Below are 24,946 nucleotides of genomic sequence, written 5' to 3'. Positions count from 1 at the left end.
ATATATTTTTTTTTTAATAAAGAGAGTTTATTCACTTTTTTTTAATCCATTTAACTTTTGTTTTTCGAGTGACAAGAAACATAGTTTATTTTGGATTAAAAAAAGAAGGAAAACAATGAAAGAAACAGGGTTTATTTTATTTATTCGTTTATTTTATTTAGAATAAAAATTGCGAGAAAGATAGTGACTTTATATACATATATCCATTACACGGGATCCCAATATTAGGACTCCGAACTCGAACTTAACACGAACTCGTTCTCCAATTAATTAAATTTTTTCAATTAAACTTTTTTAAACGTTAAGCCTTAGAGTTTTTGGGATTACCAAAGACTCTGAAATCAGACTTAACATGAACTTCCCCTTCCATCATACAAAATTTTGATTTTAATAATTAAATCTCGGGGCTCTTAAGATTGTCAAGGACTTCGAGCTCATATTTAACACGGAATTTCTCTTCAACCAACCAACATTTTTGACATTAAACTTTGTTCTGTTAGAATTACCAAAGACTCCGAGCTCGAACTTAGTACAAAATCCTCCTCCCATCATACAAAAATTCGATTTTAATAATTAAATCTTGGAGCTTTTGGGATTGCCAAGAACTCCAAGCTCGGATATGTCACAAACTTCCATCCAACTAATTAAATTTAGTTTAACATTAAACATTGGAGCTCTTAGAATTACCAAATAGGTATGTTGTTTGCATGCTTCTAGAGCTCGGTGGCATGAGTTTGAGTACCAACGATGAATCCCGAGTGTCCACTTAAGGCATTTCCAACCCTTGCACCAAAATGGTGTGAAGGTACAAAGATTGATCTCCAACGGAGCTGCGCTATATTTAAAATAGTGCAGCTCCATTTCCCCTTTGCTTCAAATTTGGCGTAGAGGGGGAGCTCTGCGCCAATTTGGCGCAAGCTCTATTTTTTTTTTAAATTCAATAATATATTTACAATAATTAAATAAATCAAATAAAAAAATAATATTCTAAGAATATATTTTTTAGTGTAAGATTTGAAGTAAATGAGTTGGAGATGGACGTTGCATTTGGTGCAGAAATCGCACTATTTTAGTGCATAATTTATATCAAAATAGATTTCTGGGTTGGAGATGGTCTTACGAAACATTCATAATAATAATGAAATAAAATTTAAATTGTAAATAATTAACAATTAAAAGCACATTATGCAGCATTAGGAATTTAGGGACGTGTGAGGATGTTTTGTCTCCCCTTGTGCTTGGGCCGAAGTCAAATCAGAGAAAATGGGTCCAATATTGAGCTGTAGTACTTGATACTGGGCCTGGTCCTGGGCCTGGTCCTCGGCCTGGGCTCCTGTCCTAGTCTTGGGCTTGGTTCTGGGCCTGGTTCTGGCCCTGGTCCGGGTCCTGTACCTGGGCCGAAGTCAAATAAGTGAAAAAGGGTCCAATAACTGATAACCATTAGGCATGTAGCCAGGCAGCCAGCTCCCCCATTCGGCTAGTTCACGGCGGCTCAGTCACGCACCGCCAATCTTCCATCGTCCGGTGTTGGTAATATGCTCCTGCATCTCCGTTAATGTCCTCTAATACTAAATTCTACTGGTTTCTCTATTCTCAGAGCAGCCGACCTCCCCCTTTTTGTGTGTTCTGCAACGTCTTTAATATGCATTCTACAATTTTCACACTCAACTGTTGTTTTGCTGTCTATTTATTTTCTGAATTTTGATGATTAAGAGTGATGTTCTTATCTGGAACCTTTTTAATCATATGCTAGAGTTTTAGTATTCTTCCGCAGATTATGTGCTAGCTGTGTCTGTTTTTGTCGGTGCCGTATCTGTCTTTTATCTACTAATTAACTTCGAGTTCTCTACCAGACAACAACAATGGCAGAAAAGAAAGGGAAATCCGGGGATGGAAGCTATAGTGGTCGAAGGAGTGATGGAGAAATCATGAATAAGAAGAGAAAAGGTTCGAGCTTTGGTAATAATAAAAGCGATAAAGCTAATAAGAAGAGGGATTGGCGTGGGCCTCGTTTGCCCAATGCATTTCAGAAGGAGCTAGATCGCCGCTACCCTAAGGGTGGCCCTTCAGATGATGAAGAAGAGATGGCTTTTAACGATGACTCTGGTGATGATGTATATGAATATGAAGAGGCTATTCCAGAGGAGGAATCGAAGAAGAATAAGCGGTTTGACCCCGTAGAAAACTATCAGTATGAGCTTCCTGAAGATTTTGAGGTATCTATCTGATTTCCGTTCTTGGTTGCTCACTGACACGTACACACAAGCGCCGGTACTTTTTATCTGATTCTAGTTGTTGCCGTTGACTCTTAGGATGAGAACATTGCATCCGATGAAGGTGAGGAAGCTGAAGATGATGGAAGACATGCAAGGATGTTACAAGAGATAACTGGACTTCCAAGTGATTCTTTCTCTGGTAGTGATCTACCTTTCACCCCATACTAATTTGTTATTACAAGTAGTTTTAACTAAATTTAAAATTTTGTTCAGTCTGGCATGCCATAGCCTTTTGGTTTATAGTGTCATAGCCTCTGAAATTCAAGGATCTTCTGCGTAGTTCTTTACTGATTTGGAGTCTCATGATCCAAGAATTTGTTTACCTTTGGTATTACCGGTAAGATATGAAATCCATTAATTAATGTAGAAGTGCGATTGAAGGATAAGACATCCCTCTGACTCATTTTACAAAATACTTTTTTACAACCCAATTTAAATCTAATTTTTTTCCCAACTTTGTTGTTTGGAAACCCATAAAATTCTGTAGCAACCTTTTTTTGTTTACTTCACAATTTTTTTCCTGTGTGTCACATGCTCAGCGAGTTTTAAAATTAACCCAGTCAACTGTTCAGTAATTCAGTTGTTTTTTATAGATACGTTCACTGGTAACTCTAATATGTTCTTCCCACTTACAGGTAAAAAGAAGAAAGATTTCATCGTGTCTGAGGCATATCCAGAGTCTGAGTATAATCCTACTAGCGATATTCTTGATGGCAAGGGCCTGATCAGCATTCAGGACCTTGTGGAACCACTGCATGGTATGTCAGGTTTCAGCAAACTTAGAAAGGACCTGCGTCGAATGGAAAAGAAGTCGGCTCCGATTATCGCACCACTTCCCAAGGCGGATCAAGAAAGATTGGAGCGAAAGGCTGCTTATGAACAATCAAAAAAGGATATTACCAAGTGGGATCCTTTAGTCAAGAAAAACAGAGAAGCACCTACTTTATATTTTGATGAAGAAATGGACTTGGGATTTTCAACTATAGGAGCAATAGCCTCTGAATTTGAACCTAGAACTGATTTTGAGAAGAAAATTGCTTCCTTGGTCAGCCATAATGAGGTTGTTGAAGCTCACAAAAAAGATGGTGCGAGGCTCCTTGAACTGAATGAGGTACAGAGGTCATATACATCTATAATTTACCTCAAATATGTCATCAACACTCTTTTATTTTTTATTTTTTATTTTTCTCTTCTATTGTGCTCTTTTCAAGTAACAACAATGTAAATAGAATATCGCTCAAAACAATTGTTTGTGCGACGATACGTTGCAGGTGTCAGTTGAAGATATGAAGGATCATCAGGCTCGGCTTGCTAAAATGCGTAGTCTTCTTTTCCGCCATGAACTGAAGGCAAAAAGAATTAAGAAGATTAAGTCGAAAACATATCACCGTTTGTTGAAGAAAGATAGGACAAAAGCAGCTGACCTGGCAATTCAAATGGATCCCGAAGCTGCCAATGAACTTGCTATGAAACAAGAGTTCAAAAGAGCTGAGGTGATTAAATATACATTGACATAGGGTTATTTAAAATTGCTTCAATTCGTGTCCGGTCAGTCTTGTTTCAGAATTTTTTTTTATCACGTTGCTCTTCTGTTAATGCAGGAACGTATGACTTTAAAACACAAAAACAGCTCAAAGTGGGCAACTCGCATCTTAAAAAGGGGTCTGCAAGTCCAAGATGATGGAACTCGGGTAGCTTTTGCTGAGCAACTTAATAAACATGCTGAATTGACTAGAAAAATGAGTTCTATGAACGAAAGTAGTAGCAGTGATGAGAGCAGTGATGAAGATTACGGTGATGATGTGGCAGATGGTTCAGATCTGGATAAAACGTCAAAACTGTTGATAAAGGCCAAGGAAAAAACACGGAAATTATTAGAAGAGGATGAAGAAATTACCCAATCAGGAGTTCTCGCTCTACCTTTCATGGTAGTTTGACGCACCTGTTTTTTCGATGTTCTTGTCCCTGTTATAAGGATGTGTGGATGATGTTTTAAATTTATAAATATTTTTTGTCAATAAATTTTTATATAGTTATGAAATTGATACATTGTGACCTTGATGTTTCTTTGCAAAGGTGCGGGGGTTGAAAAAGAGGAAGGAAGCTGCTGATGAAGAAGCAAATCTTGCTCTCAAGGAGTATGAATTATCATTAAAGAAATTGGATGATAAAAGTGAATTAGGAGGTTGTGATATGGATGTCTCAAGTGGAAGGAGGGTGTTTGGTGTTCCTAAAAAGGCAGTTTCTAAGACTAGTAAGAAGGTCAAATCAGATAGTTACTATACCAACGGTGATAGTGAAAATGATGATGAGGAAAGAGATGATGAGGTTATTGAACATGAAAAAGATAATCATTTACTGAGATTATCAGACATTGATCCTAATTTCCTTCGTCAAGAGTTTGAGATTAATCATGATTCTGCATTTAAGGTGATTGATCTACTTATCTTCATTCGATCGTTGAAGATTTTTTACTATGTTGTATTGGAAACACTGTGATCTTAGTCTTCAGTGGAGCATGTTAGAAGTGAAAGTCAACTAGGAGGCTTTATTAACAATTGCTTGTTGTGAAAATGCGAACTTTGTTTTCTCAATAATGATATACATTTGTGTATTTGTAATGAGGATTAATAATGTGTTAAAGTATTTAGATTTCCAAAACGTTGGATCATGATGCACTAACTTCAAAATGATTTTTAGACGTTCCTGAGAATGTTTGTGCTCACAAAGATGAGAATGCCTTTGTGCTCGCAAAGATTGTTAATGGCTTCTTGTGCGTATCAGGTTCCTTAATGTCAGGCCCATGCTGCTTAGTCTCAATATTTCTCAAATGTTGTTATCCTATTGTCTGTCATGAAAAAAATTGCTTAATGAGATTTGGTGGGCTGTAATATTCATGTCAGTTATATATCCCAAAACCCTCTCTAGCTATATATATGTTCACTTCTTGTCGCATATTGTGTGTTAAGACTTAAGATTTATTTAAATTTTAATTTGTTGCATTTCAGAGTTCTGAGGCAAATATTGAAGTTCCAGAGCCCAAAATAAGACATGATGTTTCTTTCTTTGCTTCAGACTCGTGGAAAAAGGTAATCTTGGTTTCTTTGTAGAGATAAGAACTTATCACGATTGGTTCTAATTTATGATATGGTTGAATAGATGAAAAAATCATCAGCTAATAACCAAATTCAAGTTAGCAATGACAATATTGGCAAATCTTCAGCGTCTCTAAGATCTTTGGAAAAAGATCCAATGATGGAGGTATTTCCTGCTCTCACAAAATTTACGTGCCTCACCATTCCAATTGCTAGTGTGAGAACTCTTTTCTTATTGTTTAGCAGGATGATGATGGCGATAGTGATGCAGATAGTGGTGGAGAAATGGTGGATGGAATTTTATCTAGTGGCGGTAAGTCTGCTTATGAACTTCCATCACAGTCAGAACTTATACAACGTGCATTCGCTGGTGATGATGTCGAAGAAGATTTTGAGAAAGATAAAGCGGAAGTATTGAATGAGGAAAATCCAGAACCTGAAAAACCTATTTTACTTCCTGGCTGGGGTCAGTGGACCGACGTACAGAAAAAGAAAGGTTTACCTTCTTGGATGCTAGAAGAGCACGAGACAGCTAAAAAGAAGAGAGAAGAAGCTCTCAAAAAGAGGAAGGATGCACATCTGAATAATGTTATCATCTCAGAGAAATTGGATAAAAAGGTCATTATATGCTTATTTATGGTTACGTTTATTCCTCGAAAAGCTGCATGCTCTGTCTGAATAATCCGGTCTGTTATCCATACGTCGCTTCGATGTGATTTTCCCACTAGTTGTCCCTTATATCATTTGTGCCATGCTTGTTTGTGACTGAATGTTTGCTTGAAAAATTTATGTTGTTCATATATTCTGAGAAACTACTTACAAAGTCGCAGTCTAAATGTATATATACTGATGATCGGTAGAATGATTTTTTTACTTGGTATCTTGTTGTCTAATTGTTTGGGTTGAGGGTTCTGTTGTTTTTCTCATTGGTGATCTCTCTCTTGAGTTATTTTGTTGAACGTTAGTCCTACTAGGTTTTTATGATACAGCATAGGTCTTAAACCTTTAGCTTGTGGGGTACTTGAATAGCAGAATAGGTGGTAAAATCTTGGTTAGTGGGTGAACGCAAGGAAATAAATAGTATTTGGTAATTGACTCTGTTAGTGCATTCCTTTTAGCCCTCCCACCGAATGTTTCACTCGGTGACTTGACGTTGCAGTGCCTATGTTGTGACCTCAATGAGGTCATAATCTCTCTTTCTCTATTGACAATCTAGGTTTCATGTTCATGCAGTCCATGGTCACTCTTGGCTTGTTGGCACGGATGTTAGTGAGCCTGCCAGAGTGTAGCTTAATCATGTTAATGTTTTACTGCATTGGCGAACTTGATTATGTTAATCTTTGTAGCTTTATGGAATGTGTAACGAGGTTTGACAAAGGTATGGCTACTGTATGCTGCAGTGCAATCTCTAATTCTCGGGGTGCTTGCGTATATTTTCCATAATCTATGCTCTTGTGTCGTAATTCATCTGAGACTCAGACTTCTCCGAATAAGTTGATCATAGTTCAAAAACATATATTAATAAACACATGAGACCCAAAATCTGCTAAACGTGCTCTGTACAATTAATAATTCAATCTGAGATTTGTTTTATTTTTATATTTATTCCTTGAAAAGCTGCATGCTCTGTCTGAACAATTCAATCTGTTATCCATATGTTGCTGCATAATTTTTTCCTGCCAATTGTCCCTAATATTATTTGTTTCATGTGTTTTTTTTTTTCAGCTGACAGTTTACTTTGAATAATATATGTTCCTACAGGCTGAGAAACTACATACAAAGTCCCTTCCTTACCCCTACACATCCAAGGAAGTTTTCGAACAAAGTATTCGGATGCCGATTGGACCAGAATTTAATCCTGTTTCTGCTATTGGAGCTCTTAACCGTCCGGAGGTGCATAATTTAAACACATTCGACTTTAATTTCCATCATTCCTCGTATTCTTTTTAAATGGATTCGTGCTTGTCATTTGTTGATGGACAGGTGGTAAAGAAAACTGGTGTTATCATCAAGCCTATCAAATTCAAGGAGATTAATACTCGTGAGAGAGATGAAAACCATGCTCGCAGTGGACAGAAGCACAAGAAAGGTATAAATAAAAAAATGCCTGTGAAAAAGAAGACTCCTAAGGTGTAAAACAAAGGGATGATACACGTCAATCAAATTTTGTATGTGTTGAGTAGATTATTACCTTTATTACCTGCTATTTGATAGTGGTCCATGCAGAGTTTTTTTGTTTTCCTTCCTTGAAAATGCACAAGATGATCCAGCGTTATTTTATGTGAGCCAATCAAATGCTACATTTTCTTCTTTTTTGGTCATTGCTATTGCTATAGCTATATGATGAAGAATACATTGATTCACAGTGAGCCGGTTGCTGGGAACACTTTTTTACTTCACTTTTTATGGTCAATTGAGAATTCACTCACAAATATATAACACTCGCCCTACAAGCAGACATCCCCCAAAGAAGAAATCAACGACAAGTCACTAATTCATGATTTTTAATTTTGCCTTCGGAACATAAGCGGGACTGCTATTGAGCTAGGTAGACGATGATGTCGCCACTCTCAACAAAATAAAAGTTGAAATTTATATATAAGTTTATTGAAAATTTATATATATATTTATTGGAGTTCGCACGTAAACCTACTAATCATTTTCCCTTTTAAATTATAATAATAATAAAAATAAAAACAAATCAACCTAAACATGTCAAATATACTAGGCTTTCCCATCTGGGATTAATAGTTTGGGCCAGTGGTCTCAAATAAAATTTTGCTTTTGGTCTTTCTTTAATAGTTTTAAAATTTCAATTCCATTTAGTTAAAAAGCCCATGCGTTATTATGAAGGCTGTGTTTTATGGAATATTTGGACAAAATATTGACTTGAAAGGACCTAAGTAAAAAAAAATGGAAAAGTCTCCACAAAAATGTGGTACCACTTTCAATGCCCAAACTCCCAAGTGCTGTCCTACTTCAAAATAATTCAGTTCAATTTTCCAAAAGAACATTGATTGCATTATTACTTTTCAGTACATGTTTAAACCGAATCGATCCGTTTTACGATCACACAAATATTGTTTAATAGCTTAATAACATTTCTTTCTTTAAGTTATATTATTTTCTCGCCGCCACGTCATGTAAAAAAAATATTGTATGTGTGTGTATATGTGTAATGTTAGTGCGTTTTAATCAATTAATCAGACAACATTTTACATATGTTACTATAGGAAAAAAAATATATAACACAATACAAATTTAAATACACAAAAAATTAACTTCAATGTAATTAATTATATCTTTAAATAAAATCACTATAAACGAAATTATATTTTCTAAAATTTCCCTTCCTCGTACCACTCTTATTTTTTAGAATAAAATACAAATATAAAATCTGACAGGAAAATAATGTACTTCATACGTTGTATAAATTTATTCTACATAAATTAATTTAGTATACAGAAAATATAACTGCTACCTTATAACCCTAGCTAATCCACTCGTATTGCATGATAGGGACATAAAGCATCACCCCCCACCCCCCCACCCCACCCACCCCAAAACAAATTATTGTGCATTATTTTAATAACCATACAAACTTTGTCTTCTACCCTTATTTTGCTTCGTCTTTAAGCCTTTGAGTAAGCATGATCATTCATCGGATTTTAGCGGGGATGGTGCTGTGGGCATGTGAAATCAGTGGGGGATGCAAGAAAACAAAAATTATCTACGTACCACATGCCTCTCTCTCCGGCCCCTTTTAAATTTATAATTAGATTCCCTTGTCATTTTATATGCTAAAATTTGTAATCCGGTCTTGTTTTTTTTTATTATTATTACAATTTGGGGAGTTGTTTTGCTGTCTTCGAATCTTCGGAGTTCGAATCCCGACATCTCTCTCTGACAGGAGAAAGGGTGGGTTTTGCCACTAGAACAAGACGTCCATGGCCAGGCATTTTTCTTGTTTTTAATTATATATATATATCGTCTTATTGTTTTAACATAATAATAATGATGTTGTCTTACTCTTTGTTGGCTCGTAATTATTTACTAATTATGCTTTTGAAAGGCTTTCACTGATTCTTTGGACTTATTGCTCCCACCATCATCATATCATTTATTCACACAACGAAATAATTAACTACTACTTTACAAGTAATATATATCCAGCGCATATACATACATACATATATGAGTAATTATTTGTTTTTGTTATATACAATAATTGTCGATGTTAGGTAGAGGAATCGAAACTTGTTGCATGATTTAAAAGATTTGAGTTCCACCTCAATCACCAGTTATAGGTTTTGATAAAGCGACAAGCAACCGGTTCTACGATTGGTATCCAATCTAAGGTCAGGGTTCGATATCGATTGATTGCAATATGTGCAATTATTGAGAGAGAAATCGTTGGATACAATAATTGTCTCTGGGCTAGATAAAATAATCGAAACGTCATGCTTAAGCTGATATACATTTTAAAAGAGTTGAGATGCACTGTTATCATCAACTGTAATTTTTGGTAAAACGACAAACATATGTCCCTACAATTTCTTATATGCTTCCCTTTGGAAAGAGAATCTTTCATCGAACAATTTATTTACGAATTAAAAATGTTGTCATGCTCCTATAATTTTGAATCTACGAAAAGATGTTATATCTAATAGTTGTTCTTTTTGGGTACACATTCTAATATTCAACCCCTTAATATAATTTCGTCACCATCTTCAAGACTGCCTAACTTCATTTATCTGTATATATATAATTTAATTTATTATTCCTATTTTGTAATTTTAGTCATTTTCACATGACACCAATATAATCGTTAGATAACATAACATGACGTTGTTATATATAATATCACATCAATATTTTAGAACAGAAATTATTCGATATAGAATAACAATATTAACAATCACTTTCATGTTGGTTCATCTTCATGACGTACTGTTCGAAGTATGCATGTCTCATATAATTATTAATTTGTACCTAATTTTAATATAGTACTTTACACACTATGAATTCATTCGATAAGTTTCACATAAATTATAAATTAATTAATGTAACTAAATTAAAATATTTAAATATGTCCCATTATTCGTACTTGTCACCTCAACTAATCACAGTTGTACCTAAGTGAAAGGGATTAATCCAATCCAATTTCTACTGTTTCTTTAAGTTTTGGAACAAAAAATTGTAGGTGATGGGAAATAGTATTCCTTGTACTGAACTTTTGGTTAATTAATGCAATATTTAATATTTTAGCTCCAACTTTATTTTATGTCTCTCGCTTTAGTGTTATTTTTAAATTGACACCAACTTTTAATTTGAATTCTTAAATATAAAACATTGAATATATATAATATGTGCATGGATCTTATTCTTCTATCATAAAATAACTGTGTAAGTTGATATTTGTATACTCATGTGAACACCGATGAGGTGACACTCGTCTAATATTAGATGTAATTGTGTGTGTGTATATATATAATTTGATATATTGAACACCTATCGTGCACACTTATGTGAACACCGATTATATGACACTTATTTCTAATAGGTGAATGTCATTTCATCAATATATATCCTCATAAATTTGCACGAGAAATGTGCAACATATAAAAAGTTGTGATTTTTGTTTGTATCAATTATGTGGTCTTTGCGAATTATTTGGAATTAGCTAGGCTTTGATTATAATTTTTTTTCCCATCTACCAGTACTAGAGACTAGTACAGTCAACCATAATAAACAGCTGCCAATCAATTGATTCATTGATCGATTCTTGGTAAGAGTCCACCTCATTTCAAAAAAAGAAAAAAGAAAAAAAAAAGACTAGAGTCCACCTAACTTTTACATATAATAACAGCCAAACGTTATGCCTTCACGTTTCGCAGTCCCCTCTCTACCAATTAACCAAAATTTGACACCCGAGTGATACGGTACAAACAAATTAATAGAGTATGCTTATCGTGATACGGTCTTATAAATTTATATCCGTGAGTTAGTCAGTCTTATCTACATTTGGAATAAAAACAAATTTTGATATAAAAAATAATATTTTTCATAGATCGAGTCGGATAAAAAATATGTCTCATCTAATTTATTCATAAAACGATTTAGTAAGAGTTTGTTGAACTAAATATTCACTTTCACGATAATTTAAACTCAACATTACACTTTTTGAGAAACATATGCCAGATATATATGTATATTTCTAAAAAGACTGCCTTGAAAATGGGAAATTTGATCGGAATGGGAAATTACCTTTTTCGGATTAAAGTGAAAAAATGATTTCAAACACCCAGGTTATGCCGCATGTTTACTGTTGAGAGCAAAATAATGTTCAACATAATTATAAGTAAGTATCTTGTGAGACTTTCAGACACCCAGGTTATGCCGTGTGTTTACTATTGAGATATCAAAATAATGTTCAACATAATTATGAGTAAGTATCTTGTGAGGTGGTCTCACGAATCTTTATCTGTGAGACGGGTCAACCCTACCGATATTCACAATAAAAAGTAATACTCTGAGCATAAAAAGTAATATTTTTTCATGTATGACCCAAATAAGATATATGTCTCACAAAATACGATCCGTGAGACCGTCTCACACAAGTTTTTGCCCATAATTATTTACTAATGATGTCATCATTATACTTAGAAATCATTTAAAGTTCGATTTGGTCAGTGTGATAAAATAATTAAATGATATATGATAATAGTTATTATAAAATGAAAAACAAAGATAAATAATACATTGTGATAACTTATTTGATGTTTGATATGATTTTAATTCAATTTATTATTTTTGTTAATTATATTATGATTACTAAAATATCCTAATCATATATTAATGAGTATTATATTCTTAAAATGATTGACTAAATAAATAAATTTCTAGAATTAATTTATTTAAAAATTTGTGAATAAAATTTAAATGTTATATTAATTATTAAATTTTCACTATTTTCAATTTTCGACAATAACTAAAAATCAATTAATATTATATAAAATAATTAAAATTTAATAATAACATAAATATACATTTATTGTGATAATTAAAATAGTAATGCAAGTTCGAATATTAAACAACGGTTATTAACAATTATAATATTACGAAAAAAAATAATATTAATAATATTAATAATAATTAATCATGATTAATAATAATTAAATTAGTAATAATATTAGTCATATTATAAATTATATCTAAATATTACTAAATTTGTTGAATTCATGATTATTTTATATTTTAGTTAATCAAACATTATTATTTTTTCTCTAACAGATTATATAACTATCGACAAGAGCATAATAATGCCTACAACGCTGGCTGGGTACAGGCTGAATGAGCCAATCACAATCTTAATCATGCACACCAAACACATGATAAATGAAAGATTAAAAATCAATCATCTCTTATCATGCACACCAAATATTGTCTTAGTGTATATATATAAAAAAAACATAACAAATTTGATATGCCCCAAAAAATAGTTACAGTTAAAAAGATCATAAAACTCATTTGAAATAGTTTTACGTTCTTATTTCGTGAAACAAAAATCCAATTCCATCGAATTCATAAAAAAATATTATTTTTTATATTTAAAATAATATTTTTTTTATTGAAACTATTTTACCAGAAAACGAGTAAAAAAAAATTGCAATGAAAACAATGTCTATTCCACGGTTCCACCACCTGACAACGAAATCCCATCCAACTAAAGGACGAGAAATAGCAATTCAATGTTTTTAATGGTTTCAGACTGTCCCACCCACAAAGTACACGATGAAAATACCGTACAATCTTTTCTTGAATTATTTAGTAAAGAACCATTTTTAAAACGTCTCGCAGTGTAATTTTTTTTTTTTTAAAAAAAAGAAAATAGTCGTCTCCGATATATCATATTTATGTAATATTGTTAAAAACATAAAACCCATGTCTACAAATCACAGTGTGAACTGTTTTAAAAACCTGAAAACGAGAAGAAAGGAAGATCGTCTGTAATTTAAGTTGGAAGTTCTGTCAATGTCTTGAGAATTCAAGGAGTCGAAATTTACAACGAACGATTTTCAAAAGAATGAGATATGAATATACTGTTGGTAGAGGGGGCCACAAAGATAGTTGTGGGAATACTGATTAGCTAAGTGTCATGTGTTAAAGATTGAGATAAAGATTGAGACTTCTAGTTTTAAGTCAATATATGTAATTTTCATCAATGATCAAAAACATTAACTCAATTATGAAGAGTTCAACACACGATAAATCTGATATTATGTTAAATTGATAAGTATATCTCATTCAATCTCAAAAATTAGTTAAAATAGATAAGATTATAAAATTCATGTATATATATAACATTGGTATAAAGAACATTCTTTCTATAGTCATGACCCTCGTTTTGGTGGGGCCGCGAAATCACCAGGGAGGGCTGCTACTGCATGCTTTTGAGGTCTGCGAAGTAACTAATAGCCGTGAAGGTTGGTTCTGAAGGGGAGATGACGTGTCATGATTCGTCCTGTATCGTTCAAGAAAAAGCCGCCTTTTAGTTCGACCGAGTGCGTAGGTATGTATGTTTCTGCTTCTGTCTTCTTCTTCCAAAATACACCCACACAGCTTGCTATTTTATCCACCCCCTTCCCAAGCTCTCTCTTCTCTATCATTTTACCTCTTCGATGGCAAAACTTGTTGTCGAAGTTCTTGATTCTGTCGATCTCATGCCTAAAGATGGACAAGGGAGCTCGAGTCCGTTTGTGGAAGTAGAATTTCAAGGACAGCGCCAGAGGACCGCCACGAAGCTCAAAGATCTCAATCCTTTTTGGAATGAGAAGCTGGTGTTCCATGTTAAAAATCCCAGAGATTTGTCGGATGAGACGATAGAGGTGTCTGTGTACAATGATAGCAAACATGGACACCACAAGAATTTTCTTGGAAGAGTTCGGATTTCCGGCATGTCTGTTCCATTTTCCGAGGTGGAGTCCGTTGTTCAGAGGTACCCGCTTGATAAAAGAGGTCTCTTTTCTCGTGTAAAGGGTGATATTGCTCTGAAAATACGAGCAGTGAGACAAGAATCTAAGTCATTTGATCCCGTGGAGGAAGTTTTGCAGCACGTGAATGGTGTGGAAAATCATCACCAGCATCATCGTAATGACGATCATAGTTATGCTAAGGCTACAGAAAGTACTGCTACATTTTTGCAGGAGGTCAATACTAATAAGTTCGATGATGAGTATCAATACACGGAAAATTACGAGAAAAACAAGAAGAAAAAGGAAGTAAGGACTTTTTATTCCGTAGGGACCGGATCCCATGGCAGTGGCCCCCCTCCACCACCGGCTGAAAAGCCGGCATTTGTTGAAACACGGAGCGACTTTACTAAGGCTGGACCGGTTCCATCAGCCAGTGTGATGCAGATGCAATTTCCGGGGCAGAAACCTGAGTATGCTGTGGTGGAGACTAGGCCTCCTGTGGCTGCGAGAATGGGGTACTGGGGAAGGGACAAGACTGCAAGCACTTACGATTTGGTCGAGCAGATGCATTTCTTGTATGTGAGCGTCGTAAAAGCTAGGGATCTTCCATTGATGGACATAACTGGGAGTCTCATTCCATACGTCGAGGTGAAAGTTGGGAACTACAAAGGGGTGACCAGGCACTTCGAGAAGAATCAGAATCCGGTGTGGAAACATGTATTTGCGTTTTCAAGGGAGAGACTGCAAAGCAATTTGATTGAAATCACTGTGAAGGCTAAGGATCTTGTGAAGGATGATTTTGTGGGTATAGTCTTGTTTGATATTGTTGAAATCCCTCGAAGAGTGCCGCCTGATAGTCCTCTGGCTCCTCAGTGGTACAGATTGGTGGACAAGAAAGGGGATAAGATCAATCGCGGGGAGATCATGCTGGCAGTTTGGATGGGAACACAAGCTGATGAAGCCTTCCCTGATGCTTGGCATTCTGATGCTCACAGCTTAAACCAGCAAAGTCTTGCCAGTACACGATCGAAAGTGTATTTCTCCCCGAAATTGTATTACCTCCGAGTCCATATAATCGCTGCCCAGGATCTTATTCCCTCGGATAGAAGCCGACCCCTGGAAACATATGTGAAGGTGCAGCTTGGGCATCAGTTAAGGCTCACCAGGCCTTCCCCAATGAGGCACATTAATCCGGAGTGGAACGAAGAGCTTATGTTTGTAGCATCGGAGCCTTTTGATGAGTATATTGTGATCAGTGTGGAAGAAAGAATTGGACCGGGCAAGGATGAAGTTATCGGAAAGATTGTTATACCTATTAGGGAGGTTCCGCAGAGATTTGAAACTGCGAAGATGCTGGATCCTCGATGGTATGCTCTCTTCATGCCTTCTGTGGCAGAGGAAACTGTGGAGAAGAGAAAAGAGGTGAAATTCGCGAGCAGGATTCTTCTTCGACTCTGCTTAGATTCTGGTTACCATGTTCTTGATGAGTCCACACATTTTAGCAGCGACCTTCAGCCGTCATCCAAGCATCTGAGAAAACATAGCATTGGAATTCTTGAAGTTGGTATTTTAAGTGCTCGAAATCTGCAACCAATGAAGAGCAGAGATGGTAAATTGACAGATGCTTATTGCGTAGCAAAGTATGGGAACAAATGGATCCGAACCAGAACTCTTCTTGATTCTCTGCATCCTCGTTGGAACGAGCAGTATACTTGGGAAGTTCATGATCCTTGTACCGTGATCACGATTGGCGTTTTTGACAATTGCCACATCAATGGGAAAGACGATGCAAGGGACCAGAGAATTGGAAAGGTGAGAATCAGGCTTTCAACCTTAGAAACAAATCGAATTTACACACATTTCTATCCACTACTGGTTTTGTCTCCCTCTGGTTTGATGAAACATGGGGAACTACAGTTGGCAATACGTTTCTCCTGCACAGCCTGGGTGAACATGGTGACACAATACGGGAAGCCCTTGCTCCCAAAGATGCATTACGTTCAGCCGATATCCGTCAGGCACATTGACTGGCTGCGCCACCAGGCTATGCAAATAGTGGCAGCAAAACTATCCCGGGCAGAGCCACCCCTCCGAAGAGAGATAGTCGAGTATATGCTGGATGTGGATTACCACATGTGGAGCCTAAGGAGAAGCAAAGCCAATTTCTCCCGCATAATGTCTCTTCTATCTGGTGTCTCATACGTCTACAGATGGTTTGATGGCATTTGCTTCTGGAAAAACCCGCTGACAACAATCCTTGTGCACATTCTGTTCTTGATACTTGTATGCTATCCAGAGTTGATCTTGTCCACAATCTTCCTCTACCTTTTCGTCATTGGCCTGTGGAACTACCGGTATAGGCCTAGGCTTCCGCCCCACATGGACGCTCGACTTTCTCAAGCAGAGAACGCTCATCCGGATGAACTGTACGAGGAATTCGACACGTTCCCAAGTTCCCAGCCTACTGACCTGGTGAGGATGAGGTACGACAGGTTGCGAGGCATGGCAGGAAGAGTTCAAACCGTGATAGGAGATCTAGCAACACAAGGGGAGAGGATGCTCAGCATACTGAGCTGGAGAGATCCTAGGGCCACTGCCATTATCATATTGTTTGCATTGATCAGTGCTGTGTTTCTGTATGTCACTCCATTCCAAGTAGTGGCAGTGCTGTTTGGGCTTTACACTCTGCGCCATCCCCGATTTCGACGCAAGATGCCATCAACACCCGTCAATTTCTTCAAGAGATTACCAGCCAGATCAGATTCTCTTCTTTGAGATTTGTACAATCAGGAGCTTCATAAATAAGTCCTTAAGCAGAGGCAGCAACTAAAGTATTGCATAACCTTGGCAAACTTCCTCTTCACATCCACTGATATTTATGATAATATTAATTATTTGGTTGAATGGGATTTTGAGAATTGAAGTGCATGTATGTATCTAAGTTGAGTAAGCCTGTAATTTTGGCACTGAATCTTTTCTCTGTATCTATAAAAATGTTTACTTCTTTCAATTATCAAATCTAATATTGATATTTCACACTTTTAATTTAGTTATTAAATTAATATATTTGAAAATTAATTATAGATTATTTATTCATTATGTATAACTCAAACTTATTTTTTGATTAATTTGGTCATTCAATAAGACGTTAGTAATTTAATCGAAATAATAAAATTAACTATAATTAAACAGAATTAATCATTTATTAATTCTCCCATTAATGTATATTTAATTTTCGAGGCATCAATATTAGTATGCAATTGCAACTAATTTTGCTGCTTGATGTATATATAAAAAAAGGTTATGAGTATTCAATTTATTTATGAATCTTGAATGCAGAAATTGTCGGTGTATCGTTATTTTTTTTCCATGTTTTCAAAATAAGAAACCCGATACTAGTTAATATAATTGATTTGGATCGGTTTGGTTTGGTTTATTTTTATCCAAAAATTGAACCAAATTAATTTTTTCGTTCGTGTTACACACGTAAAAAAAAAAAACTTAAATTAAATGAAAAGATTAAATAAATGGACTAATTTAAGGTCATGTTGGATATGAATAATTGAAGTTGATTTAATTAGCACATGGCCAAATGAAATGGCTAAATAAAAAGTTAACGATTAGCTTTTTCAACGTTGTCTTTGGCTAATTTGATGGAGAAACTGCAACTCTTGTTTTACTAATTTTAAACCAATGTTTATCAAAAATATTAAATTATAAGATTGTGATATTTAATACCACAAAGTTTTCAAAATTTTGGTTTTGGTGCACCAATTATACTGTTGTTTTCAGTCATATTTAGTCGGATGGTCGGAGCATTAATGTGTCTCCGAAAAATGTTAATGTGACATCGAAAAATACTGAAATGATAACAAAAAATAATGGCGCGGCACCATTTAATATCAAGGTATATTTAGTCATAAATGGATGCCAATTAATCTATACAATTTTATCAAGATTTCATTATTTATGTAAATTTTAAAAATATAGCTGCGCAAGATCTTAATTTTTCTTAAAGCAATAACTTTGCCATGTTTTCGTTATATGATATGAATTATATATATGACATGGATGTTCTTAGTTTGATTCTTCACGAGAATTCTCATTTTTCTTTGATTCAAACAATTAGGACCCCTAACAATGGAACCGACTGCCACAGGCCACCCCACAGAAAATACGATAGTAGTAACTAAGCTATGGTTTCGGTTCGGCAAATCGATCGACCTTAGGAGTTAGGACCGTTTTCCAAAGATTTTGCGGTCGATCTGGATTGAATTGCCTTCCTTCCTGGCATTGTCCTGAGTGCGAGTGCCGCAACAAGAGAAGTCGACCGAGGATGATGACTAAACAGAAAGGATGTTCTTATGCCGAACGATGTGTGCAAACTGAGGTGTGGCCATGTGCTAATATTGACATCCAAAATTTCGGGCACTCGTTTCTCGCTCTCTATATATAATATGTAACTATATTTGGTTGCAAAGATATTAGTGGTGTAGGCATGCATGCAGGTGAGAGAGGGTGTAGGGAAACCAACCACGTAAGAAACACGCACACGCAGAGATGAATGAACGGAGCCCTGTATCCTCATTTGTTTGCGTTGAATGGGGATGCTCCTTAATTTCCTCTCCCTGTGAAAAAGACAAAAGCTGAAAAAACAAATTCAACAATATATTAAATTGTGGGTGCCATTGCCACCATTACATTGGGTACGCGTGTGTATGTGTTGAAAATGTTTATATACAGCTACTTTCATTGAATCTTGGATATATGTGCATGGCATGTAACTTCTGATTATTGATCGGAATATATATTGGAGCATGCAGGTTGGTTGGCTTTGTGCAGGGAATTATTATATGGAAAGCTCAAATCTTGCCACACATTTCCCTTTCGTCCCTGCTGATTCCACCACCTACGCTCACTTTTCACCATTTGAATCGAAAGGAAAGCCGAGGAATCCCGAAGCTCCTAATACCCATCAGCGTTGTTCTTCCGAGAGTTTCCTCGAGGAGCAACCATCTTGGCTCGACGATCTTCTCAACGACTCAGAAATTTTTACTCACAAAGGTCATCGCCGATCAGCAAGCGATTCTTATGCATACTTAGGTGATGCAGCAGAGAAATTTAGCGTAAGAGGGAAATCAAAATATGAAAGTCCATTTATTGGGAACCTAGGACCCCAAAAAGATTTAGACAGCACCTCCATTGACAACAAGATCAACTCCTCGGATGAGAAAAGTGATCAGGTATTCGACTAATCCCATATCATCTATGTTTTAATCTCTTATATCAATGTCCTTTTTTTATATTGCTGGTAATAGAGATTAGAATGTCAAGTCCGTAAACATGATGGGTGGGGTTGATTTTCTTGCAGGTGACAGGAGAAGTGGAAGGAACTATAGTTGTAGGGAAGTACACAGAGCAAAGAAGTTCACGAACTCTTGAAGGGTTAGCTGATAAAGCTGGTGATTCTCAACTTAAGCCTTCTGCATCAGAGTTGGATTCAAAGCGAGCCAAACAGTAAGTATTTCGACATCAATGTTTCACATTGTATCCTTACACGAATTATGAAACGGTCCATAAACTTCACCCGATGTGAACAAGTTCAGGAATGTTGAGGATTCTATTTATTTACGACTTTTATCGATTCTGAGTTTGAATGCAATCCATTGTACTCAAAATCATGAGACTCTATGATGTAGGCACAATGCTCATCGTTCGCGGGTGAGGAAACTTCAATACATAACTCATCTTGAAAGGACTGTGCAAATGCTACAGGTATATGGCCTTTGAATACTTTATTTTTTCATTCTGATGGTGCTAAGAGTTGATGTCCTATCTCATTGTTTGATATAACAGGCAGAAGGGTCTCGAATCTCAGCTGAACTTAGATTTCTTGAACAGCAAAACGCAATCCTGATCATGGAAAATAGAGCACTTACGCAACGCCTGGAGAGTATATCACAGGAGCAGATCATCAAACACTGTAATATATAGTTTCTTCTTTAACTTATAAATTTTAATGATCAAAGAATATCCGGGGGCCCTTTTTCTTTCCCTTGTTTAGTTCATAATCCCACTTGTACCATTTTCGTCGAAACGTTTGCAGGGGAGCAAGAGATGCTAGAAAGAGAAATTGGGAGGCTGCAAACTCTTTATCATTTACAGAAGCAACAGCAAATGCAAATGAATCCACAGCATAATCCCAAACAACGCCGCAACCACGATCACCAACCGAACAATTCCCAGTGAAGAACAAGGATGCAAATAAGATCTTGTTTACTGCTCGTTTTTCTAATTTTACAGGATAATGAACTGATTTTGTAAGTTTAGTCGATCCATATGTGATGCAAGGACAACTTTTATAGCTTTAATATACTAATCGAGACCCCTGTAACAATAACACAGAAAGTCGGTGCACTAACTTTTAATACCGATACCATGGGTCGATGGTTAATATGACATCATTGGACTTGACCAGTTATTATTTAACCGAACCTTAACGAAATTGTAGTAGGGTCAAAATCAATTGGAATTGGGTGCATGTCATTTATTAAGGTTGGTGAACGAACTCAAGTTCCAATCACATAAATCTTAATTTCAACAAATTTACTCGATTTCTTGATGCAAGTTTTCTGCCCAATTATCTATTCAGCTGATCCTAGGATGTCGTTTTGTGTCTCATGAATAGATCAGCCAATAGCCAGAATCAAACATTCTGCAAATTTTTGCATATATATCCTTGCATGAATTTTATTCCCCACAAAGATCTTATTTATATAAATCATAGTGAATCGCCATAAATTCCGGCCAACAGGTCAATTCCTACAGGGAGCACAAGTAGCAATTAAAATAAGTGCGAACAAGTCGACCCGGTTCATATTTAGATGAAAAGTAATATTTTGACATAAAATAATAATAATTATTCAATTAGGATAAGAAATACGTTGTCTTTTGTGAGACGGTGTCACGACAAGTCAACTATGTTCATATTTATAATAATAATTAATATTTTTTTTCATAAAAAATAACATTTTTCATGAATGACTCAAATAAGATACTTATCTCACAATATTGACTCATGAGACTTGTCAGATAAGTGAACCTATCACTTAATAATGTCAACAGTAACCTGTGTTTTACAAGCAAAACATAATTATTTAAAAAAAAAACCCGTTTACTTAATGTCACTAGAAATAATGCACGTGCGTTACACGTGGAAAACATATGTTGAAGTAATTAGAATTTGAAATAAAATTAGTTAACTCAACAAAAGATAATGATAATAGTATTGTAAATTTTGACAATTCGTGTTAATTAGTATATGTAACTAATTTGGAAAAAAAACAGATTTTTTTAATTTTAAAAAAAGATTTGGACTACTAAAATTTTTCTCATATCTATTTTATCATATTGTTTTCTTTTGTTATTTGTCATATTCTCTCAATAATACATATATTTTTTTTATAATATTCAATTATTACAATCTTTTTTGACAATTAATGATATGCAATTTTTTATTTACAATGTTGTTTGATTATTATTCTCTTTCATGTAAATTAACAACAATTTCTACCGGATGCTTTTACTTTCCTAGTCACCTTTAATTTATTAGACACTTATACTTGATAACATATAAACTACACATTATTATTAGAGGTGAGAAAAATTTCGGTTAAATTGAATTAACCGACCGAACCGAGTCAATCCGAAAATTTGGTTCGGTTATTTCCGAAATTCGATTTTCAAATTAAAAATTTCGGTTATATCGGTTAATTTGGTTCGGCTACGGTTTTCAAAATTTTGAAATCGGCTAACCGAATTAACCGATATAATAAATACTATTATTTAATAAATTTTTATTATTTATCAATTTTAATATATTTTTTAATTTTAATTTTAAAATCAGCCTTAACTCTAAAGAAAAATTTGTGATGTATATGATTTTATGTTTTTATGCATTTGTGTAGACTTTAGTGTTCAAAAAAATTACATATATAATTAAAGTTAAATCACAATTTTTTTTAAAAAACTAATCGGTTAATTCGGTCACCAACCAAATTAACCGATTTTAATATTGTTCAGTTTTCATCGGTTATGAAAATTAATTTGATCGATTCGGTTATTGCTAAATATTTCGGTTCGATCCGGTTATGACTAATTTGGTTCGGTCGGTAACAGAACCGACCGAATGCTCACCCCTAATTATTATAACAATCTATCATCATATAAAAAGTACTGATGGATTGATTTAATATTTCATATTAACTCATAAGTATAATTAGCAGAATCAAATTACTAATGTCATATTGGTATTAGCTCCAGAAAAATAATATATTTAATTTTTCTAATTGTTTAAATATCTTAACGGGAACATTTGTGTACCCTTATCTTGAGAAAAATTCATTGCATTTATAAAGTTTGAACGATAAATATAACTTTATAGTGTATATTTAATTTGAAAACTGAATTCATTGTATGACAAACACGTCTTCTATTTCTATTTTTTTGTGTAACCTAAAAGAGTTAATATTTTTTCTCTTTTATCTTCTCCAACTCACTGTAAAAAGTTATAAAAAAATATTTATATCTAGAAAAATATTTTTATCTATTGTTTTTCTTGTCTATATATTTTGTTATATGTAAACATATATTCTACTTCATTTTCTTAATTGTCATATATCTTTACTATATAATTTGTGTATATTGAAAATGAATAAGTTCATTTTGTAGTTTTTTATTACCTGGACTTAGGTTGATATATTAATATGTGATATATATAGATATAAGAATTTTCAAATTCAATTTATTCACAATGATTTTTCATAACAAAGGCCAACTCAAAATAATAAAATTTATGATTCATAATTATTTTAAATATGATATAAAAATAATATGTGGAAACTTTTTTTGACATTTTAGTTGCAAAATAAAATAATAAATGCATGTAGGTGCACTATTTAATTGTGGCAATTATAACTTTATTTAAATATTTTATTTCTCAATCAATGATAAAAATTTGTTTATTTCTTATTTTAATTTTCGACAAATCCAATATTTCATTTAAATATTTTTGTTAATAATATTTACATGAGTTTTATTGTATATTTATCCAATTTGAAAGAGATAAATTATAATTCAATATATAATAATATTTGAAAACTCTAGAATGCTTCTATATTTAAAAATCGATTAACATGTAAGGGATCAATTCAAAACTAAAAGTAGTTGCAACATGTTTCTTCTAGCTTTACAATCGAATAATATAGGATCGAGCGTTTGTCGCTTTACCAAAAGCTATAACTGATGGTAACTATGCAAGTCAAAATTTTAAATCATACAACAGCTCAAGCGCCAACCCACCGTGGACAATTATTGTACCAAACAATCTATCTCATAATAATTGCATCAATTGCAATCAATGAAAATCAAAGTCGCGATCTTGACTCTGATACCAATTGTAAGCTCAAGTGTTTACTATGTTATCAAAACATATAGATTATGGTAGCAATGCAAATCAAATATTTTAAATAGTACAACAGCTCAAGCACAACGTTTTAATTACTCTAGCCAACATGATCAATTATTGTACCCAACAAATAAGTTTATGCAAATAACCTTTTACTATATCATATGAATTTATAAGACATTTGAGTAGAATATATAATTGATATTATACATAAATAGTAGAGAAAAAAAATCATTTTTCAATTATTTGAAAATTTATTTCAAAGTACGTCATTTTCTGATTCTGAATAACGATCACATTATTATTACGTTACAATGATAATAAATTATTATTTTTAGTTTATCATCATAGTCTTTACATCAATAAACACATTTTCGAATATAGGATGTTAAATTTAATATTGACATTAGATAATTATAGTATTAATTCTAACATTCTTTTTTTATTCTTCTCAATATATTACTTTTTCTATCTTCAAATATATTAATCTATTTATTATTGTATACAAAGTATAATAATTATTTGGTTAATTGATCACGTATAAGATTAGATGTTTATAAAAAAAATTATAATATATATTTAAAGACCAATATATAGATGATGAAATTAAATTTGAAATCAAGAGAAAAATTAAGAAAATGTAGAACACTACAGTGCATAAACTTTCGCTTTGTACATTGACAAAACATAAGGTGAGACCAAGTGAAATACTTATATATATGAGTCTCATTCAAATTAGCCCATTGTAATATTTTTATTAACTCACTTTGTCTTTCGTTTTTACTTCACTAACTTTGCAGTGTGACTCATTCAAGCATTAATTTTTTATTTTTTTAATACATAGTGGTCTCCACTCTCACCGACTTCAATATTTAGAAGTCGGTATTAGTAGTTTATAGGTAATAGACAATTATTTAGTTTTTATTTTCTGTCTTTTGATTAATTGTGTAATTTTTTATGTTCTATCTAATTCATTTTTAGAATTTTTATTGAATTTTTATAATCATGATTAGAAGTGTTGCACGCATACAATATAAAATTAATATATTTTAATATTTTAATATTGAAGTGTCGAATAAATGTATTAAATCATTATTTAAGAACTTTTAGAAAAACAATATACATCATAATTCA

At 33.8% G+C, this 24,946-nt stretch overlaps 3 protein-coding genes across 5 annotated transcripts; all 3 read left to right on the top strand.

The window, feature by feature from the left end:
* Nucleotides 1-1,424: 1,424 nt before the first annotated feature.
* Nucleotides 1,425-7,681, top strand: LOC140961394 (uncharacterized). Of its 2 annotated transcripts, none has more exons than XM_073419895.1 (12): nt 1,425-1,530; nt 1,854-2,216; nt 2,313-2,415; nt 2,912-3,387; nt 3,548-3,769; nt 3,878-4,204; nt 4,353-4,706; nt 5,285-5,365; nt 5,436-5,537; nt 5,618-5,989; nt 7,133-7,264; nt 7,355-7,681. In XM_073419895.1, exons 2-12 carry the CDS (start codon nt 1,863-1,865, stop codon nt 7,505-7,507), a joined length of 2,676 nt encoding a protein of 891 aa, XP_073275996.1. In that variant the 5' UTR covers nt 1,425-1,530; nt 1,854-1,862; the 3' UTR covers nt 7,508-7,681. The 2 variants fall into 2 exon arrangements, with proteins under 2 accessions (XP_073275996.1, XP_073275995.1); XM_073419894.1 differs by having other exon boundaries at nt 5,615-5,989.
* A 6,076-nt stretch (nt 7,682-13,757) lies between these two features.
* Nucleotides 13,758-17,356, top strand: LOC140961386 (FT-interacting protein 7-like). Its single transcript, XM_073419877.1, has 2 exons — nt 13,758-13,943; nt 14,105-17,356. Exons 1-2 carry the CDS (start codon nt 13,886-13,888, stop codon nt 17,119-17,121), a joined length of 3,075 nt encoding a protein of 1,024 aa, XP_073275978.1. The 5' UTR covers nt 13,758-13,885; the 3' UTR covers nt 17,122-17,356.
* Nucleotides 17,357-18,851: 1,495 nt separating this feature from the next.
* Nucleotides 18,852-20,826, top strand: LOC140962083 (uncharacterized protein At4g06598-like). Of its 2 annotated transcripts, XM_073420941.1 has the most exons (6): nt 18,852-19,052; nt 19,170-19,589; nt 19,718-19,863; nt 20,046-20,121; nt 20,203-20,329; nt 20,453-20,823. In XM_073420941.1, exons 2-6 carry the CDS (start codon nt 19,200-19,202, stop codon nt 20,593-20,595), a joined length of 882 nt encoding a protein of 293 aa, XP_073277042.1. In that variant the 5' UTR covers nt 18,852-19,052; nt 19,170-19,199; the 3' UTR covers nt 20,596-20,823. The 2 variants fall into 2 exon arrangements, with proteins under 2 accessions (XP_073277042.1, XP_073277041.1); XM_073420940.1 differs by lacking the exon at nt 18,852-19,052 and having other exon boundaries at nt 19,065-19,589; nt 20,453-20,826.
* The last annotated feature ends 4,120 nt before the right edge of the window (nt 20,827-24,946 follow it).

Source organism: Primulina huaijiensis, chromosome 16 (assembly GCF_012295235.1).
Source record: "Primulina huaijiensis isolate GDHJ02 chromosome 16, ASM1229523v2, whole genome shotgun sequence".
Taxonomy (NCBI): Eukaryota; Viridiplantae; Streptophyta; class Magnoliopsida; order Lamiales; family Gesneriaceae; genus Primulina; species Primulina huaijiensis.
This window is presented reverse-complemented; position numbering and strand designations above follow the sequence as displayed.

Bases quoted from the DNA above. Each gene is read 5' to 3' on its own strand.
- LOC140961394 (XM_073419894.1), top strand. From the start codon at position 1,863: ATGGCAGAAAAGAAAGGGAAATCCGGGGATGGAAGCTATAGTGGTCGA. The intron at 2,416-2,911 runs GTAGTGATCTAC...TCCCACTTACAG, and splicing joins TCCAAGTGATTCTTTCTCTG to GTAAAAAGAAGAAAGATTTC. The intron at 4,205-4,352 runs GTAGTTTGACGC...TTCTTTGCAAAG, and splicing joins TTCTCGCTCTACCTTTCATG to GTGCGGGGGTTGAAAAAGAG.
- LOC140961386 (XM_073419877.1), top strand. From the start codon at position 13,886: ATGATTCGTCCTGTATCGTTCAAGAAAAAGCCGCCTTTTAGTTCGACC. The intron at 13,944-14,104 runs GTATGTATGTTT...TCATGCCTAAAG, and splicing joins TAGTTCGACCGAGTGCGTAG to ATGGACAAGGGAGCTCGAGT.
- LOC140962083 (XM_073420940.1), top strand. From the start codon at position 19,164: ATGCAGGTTGGTTGGCTTTGTGCAGGGAATTATTATATGGAAAGCTCA. The intron at 19,590-19,717 runs GTATTCGACTAA...ATTTTCTTGCAG, and splicing joins CGGATGAGAAAAGTGATCAG to GTGACAGGAGAAGTGGAAGG. The intron at 20,122-20,202 runs GTATATGGCCTT...TTGATATAACAG, and splicing joins GGACTGTGCAAATGCTACAG to GCAGAAGGGTCTCGAATCTC.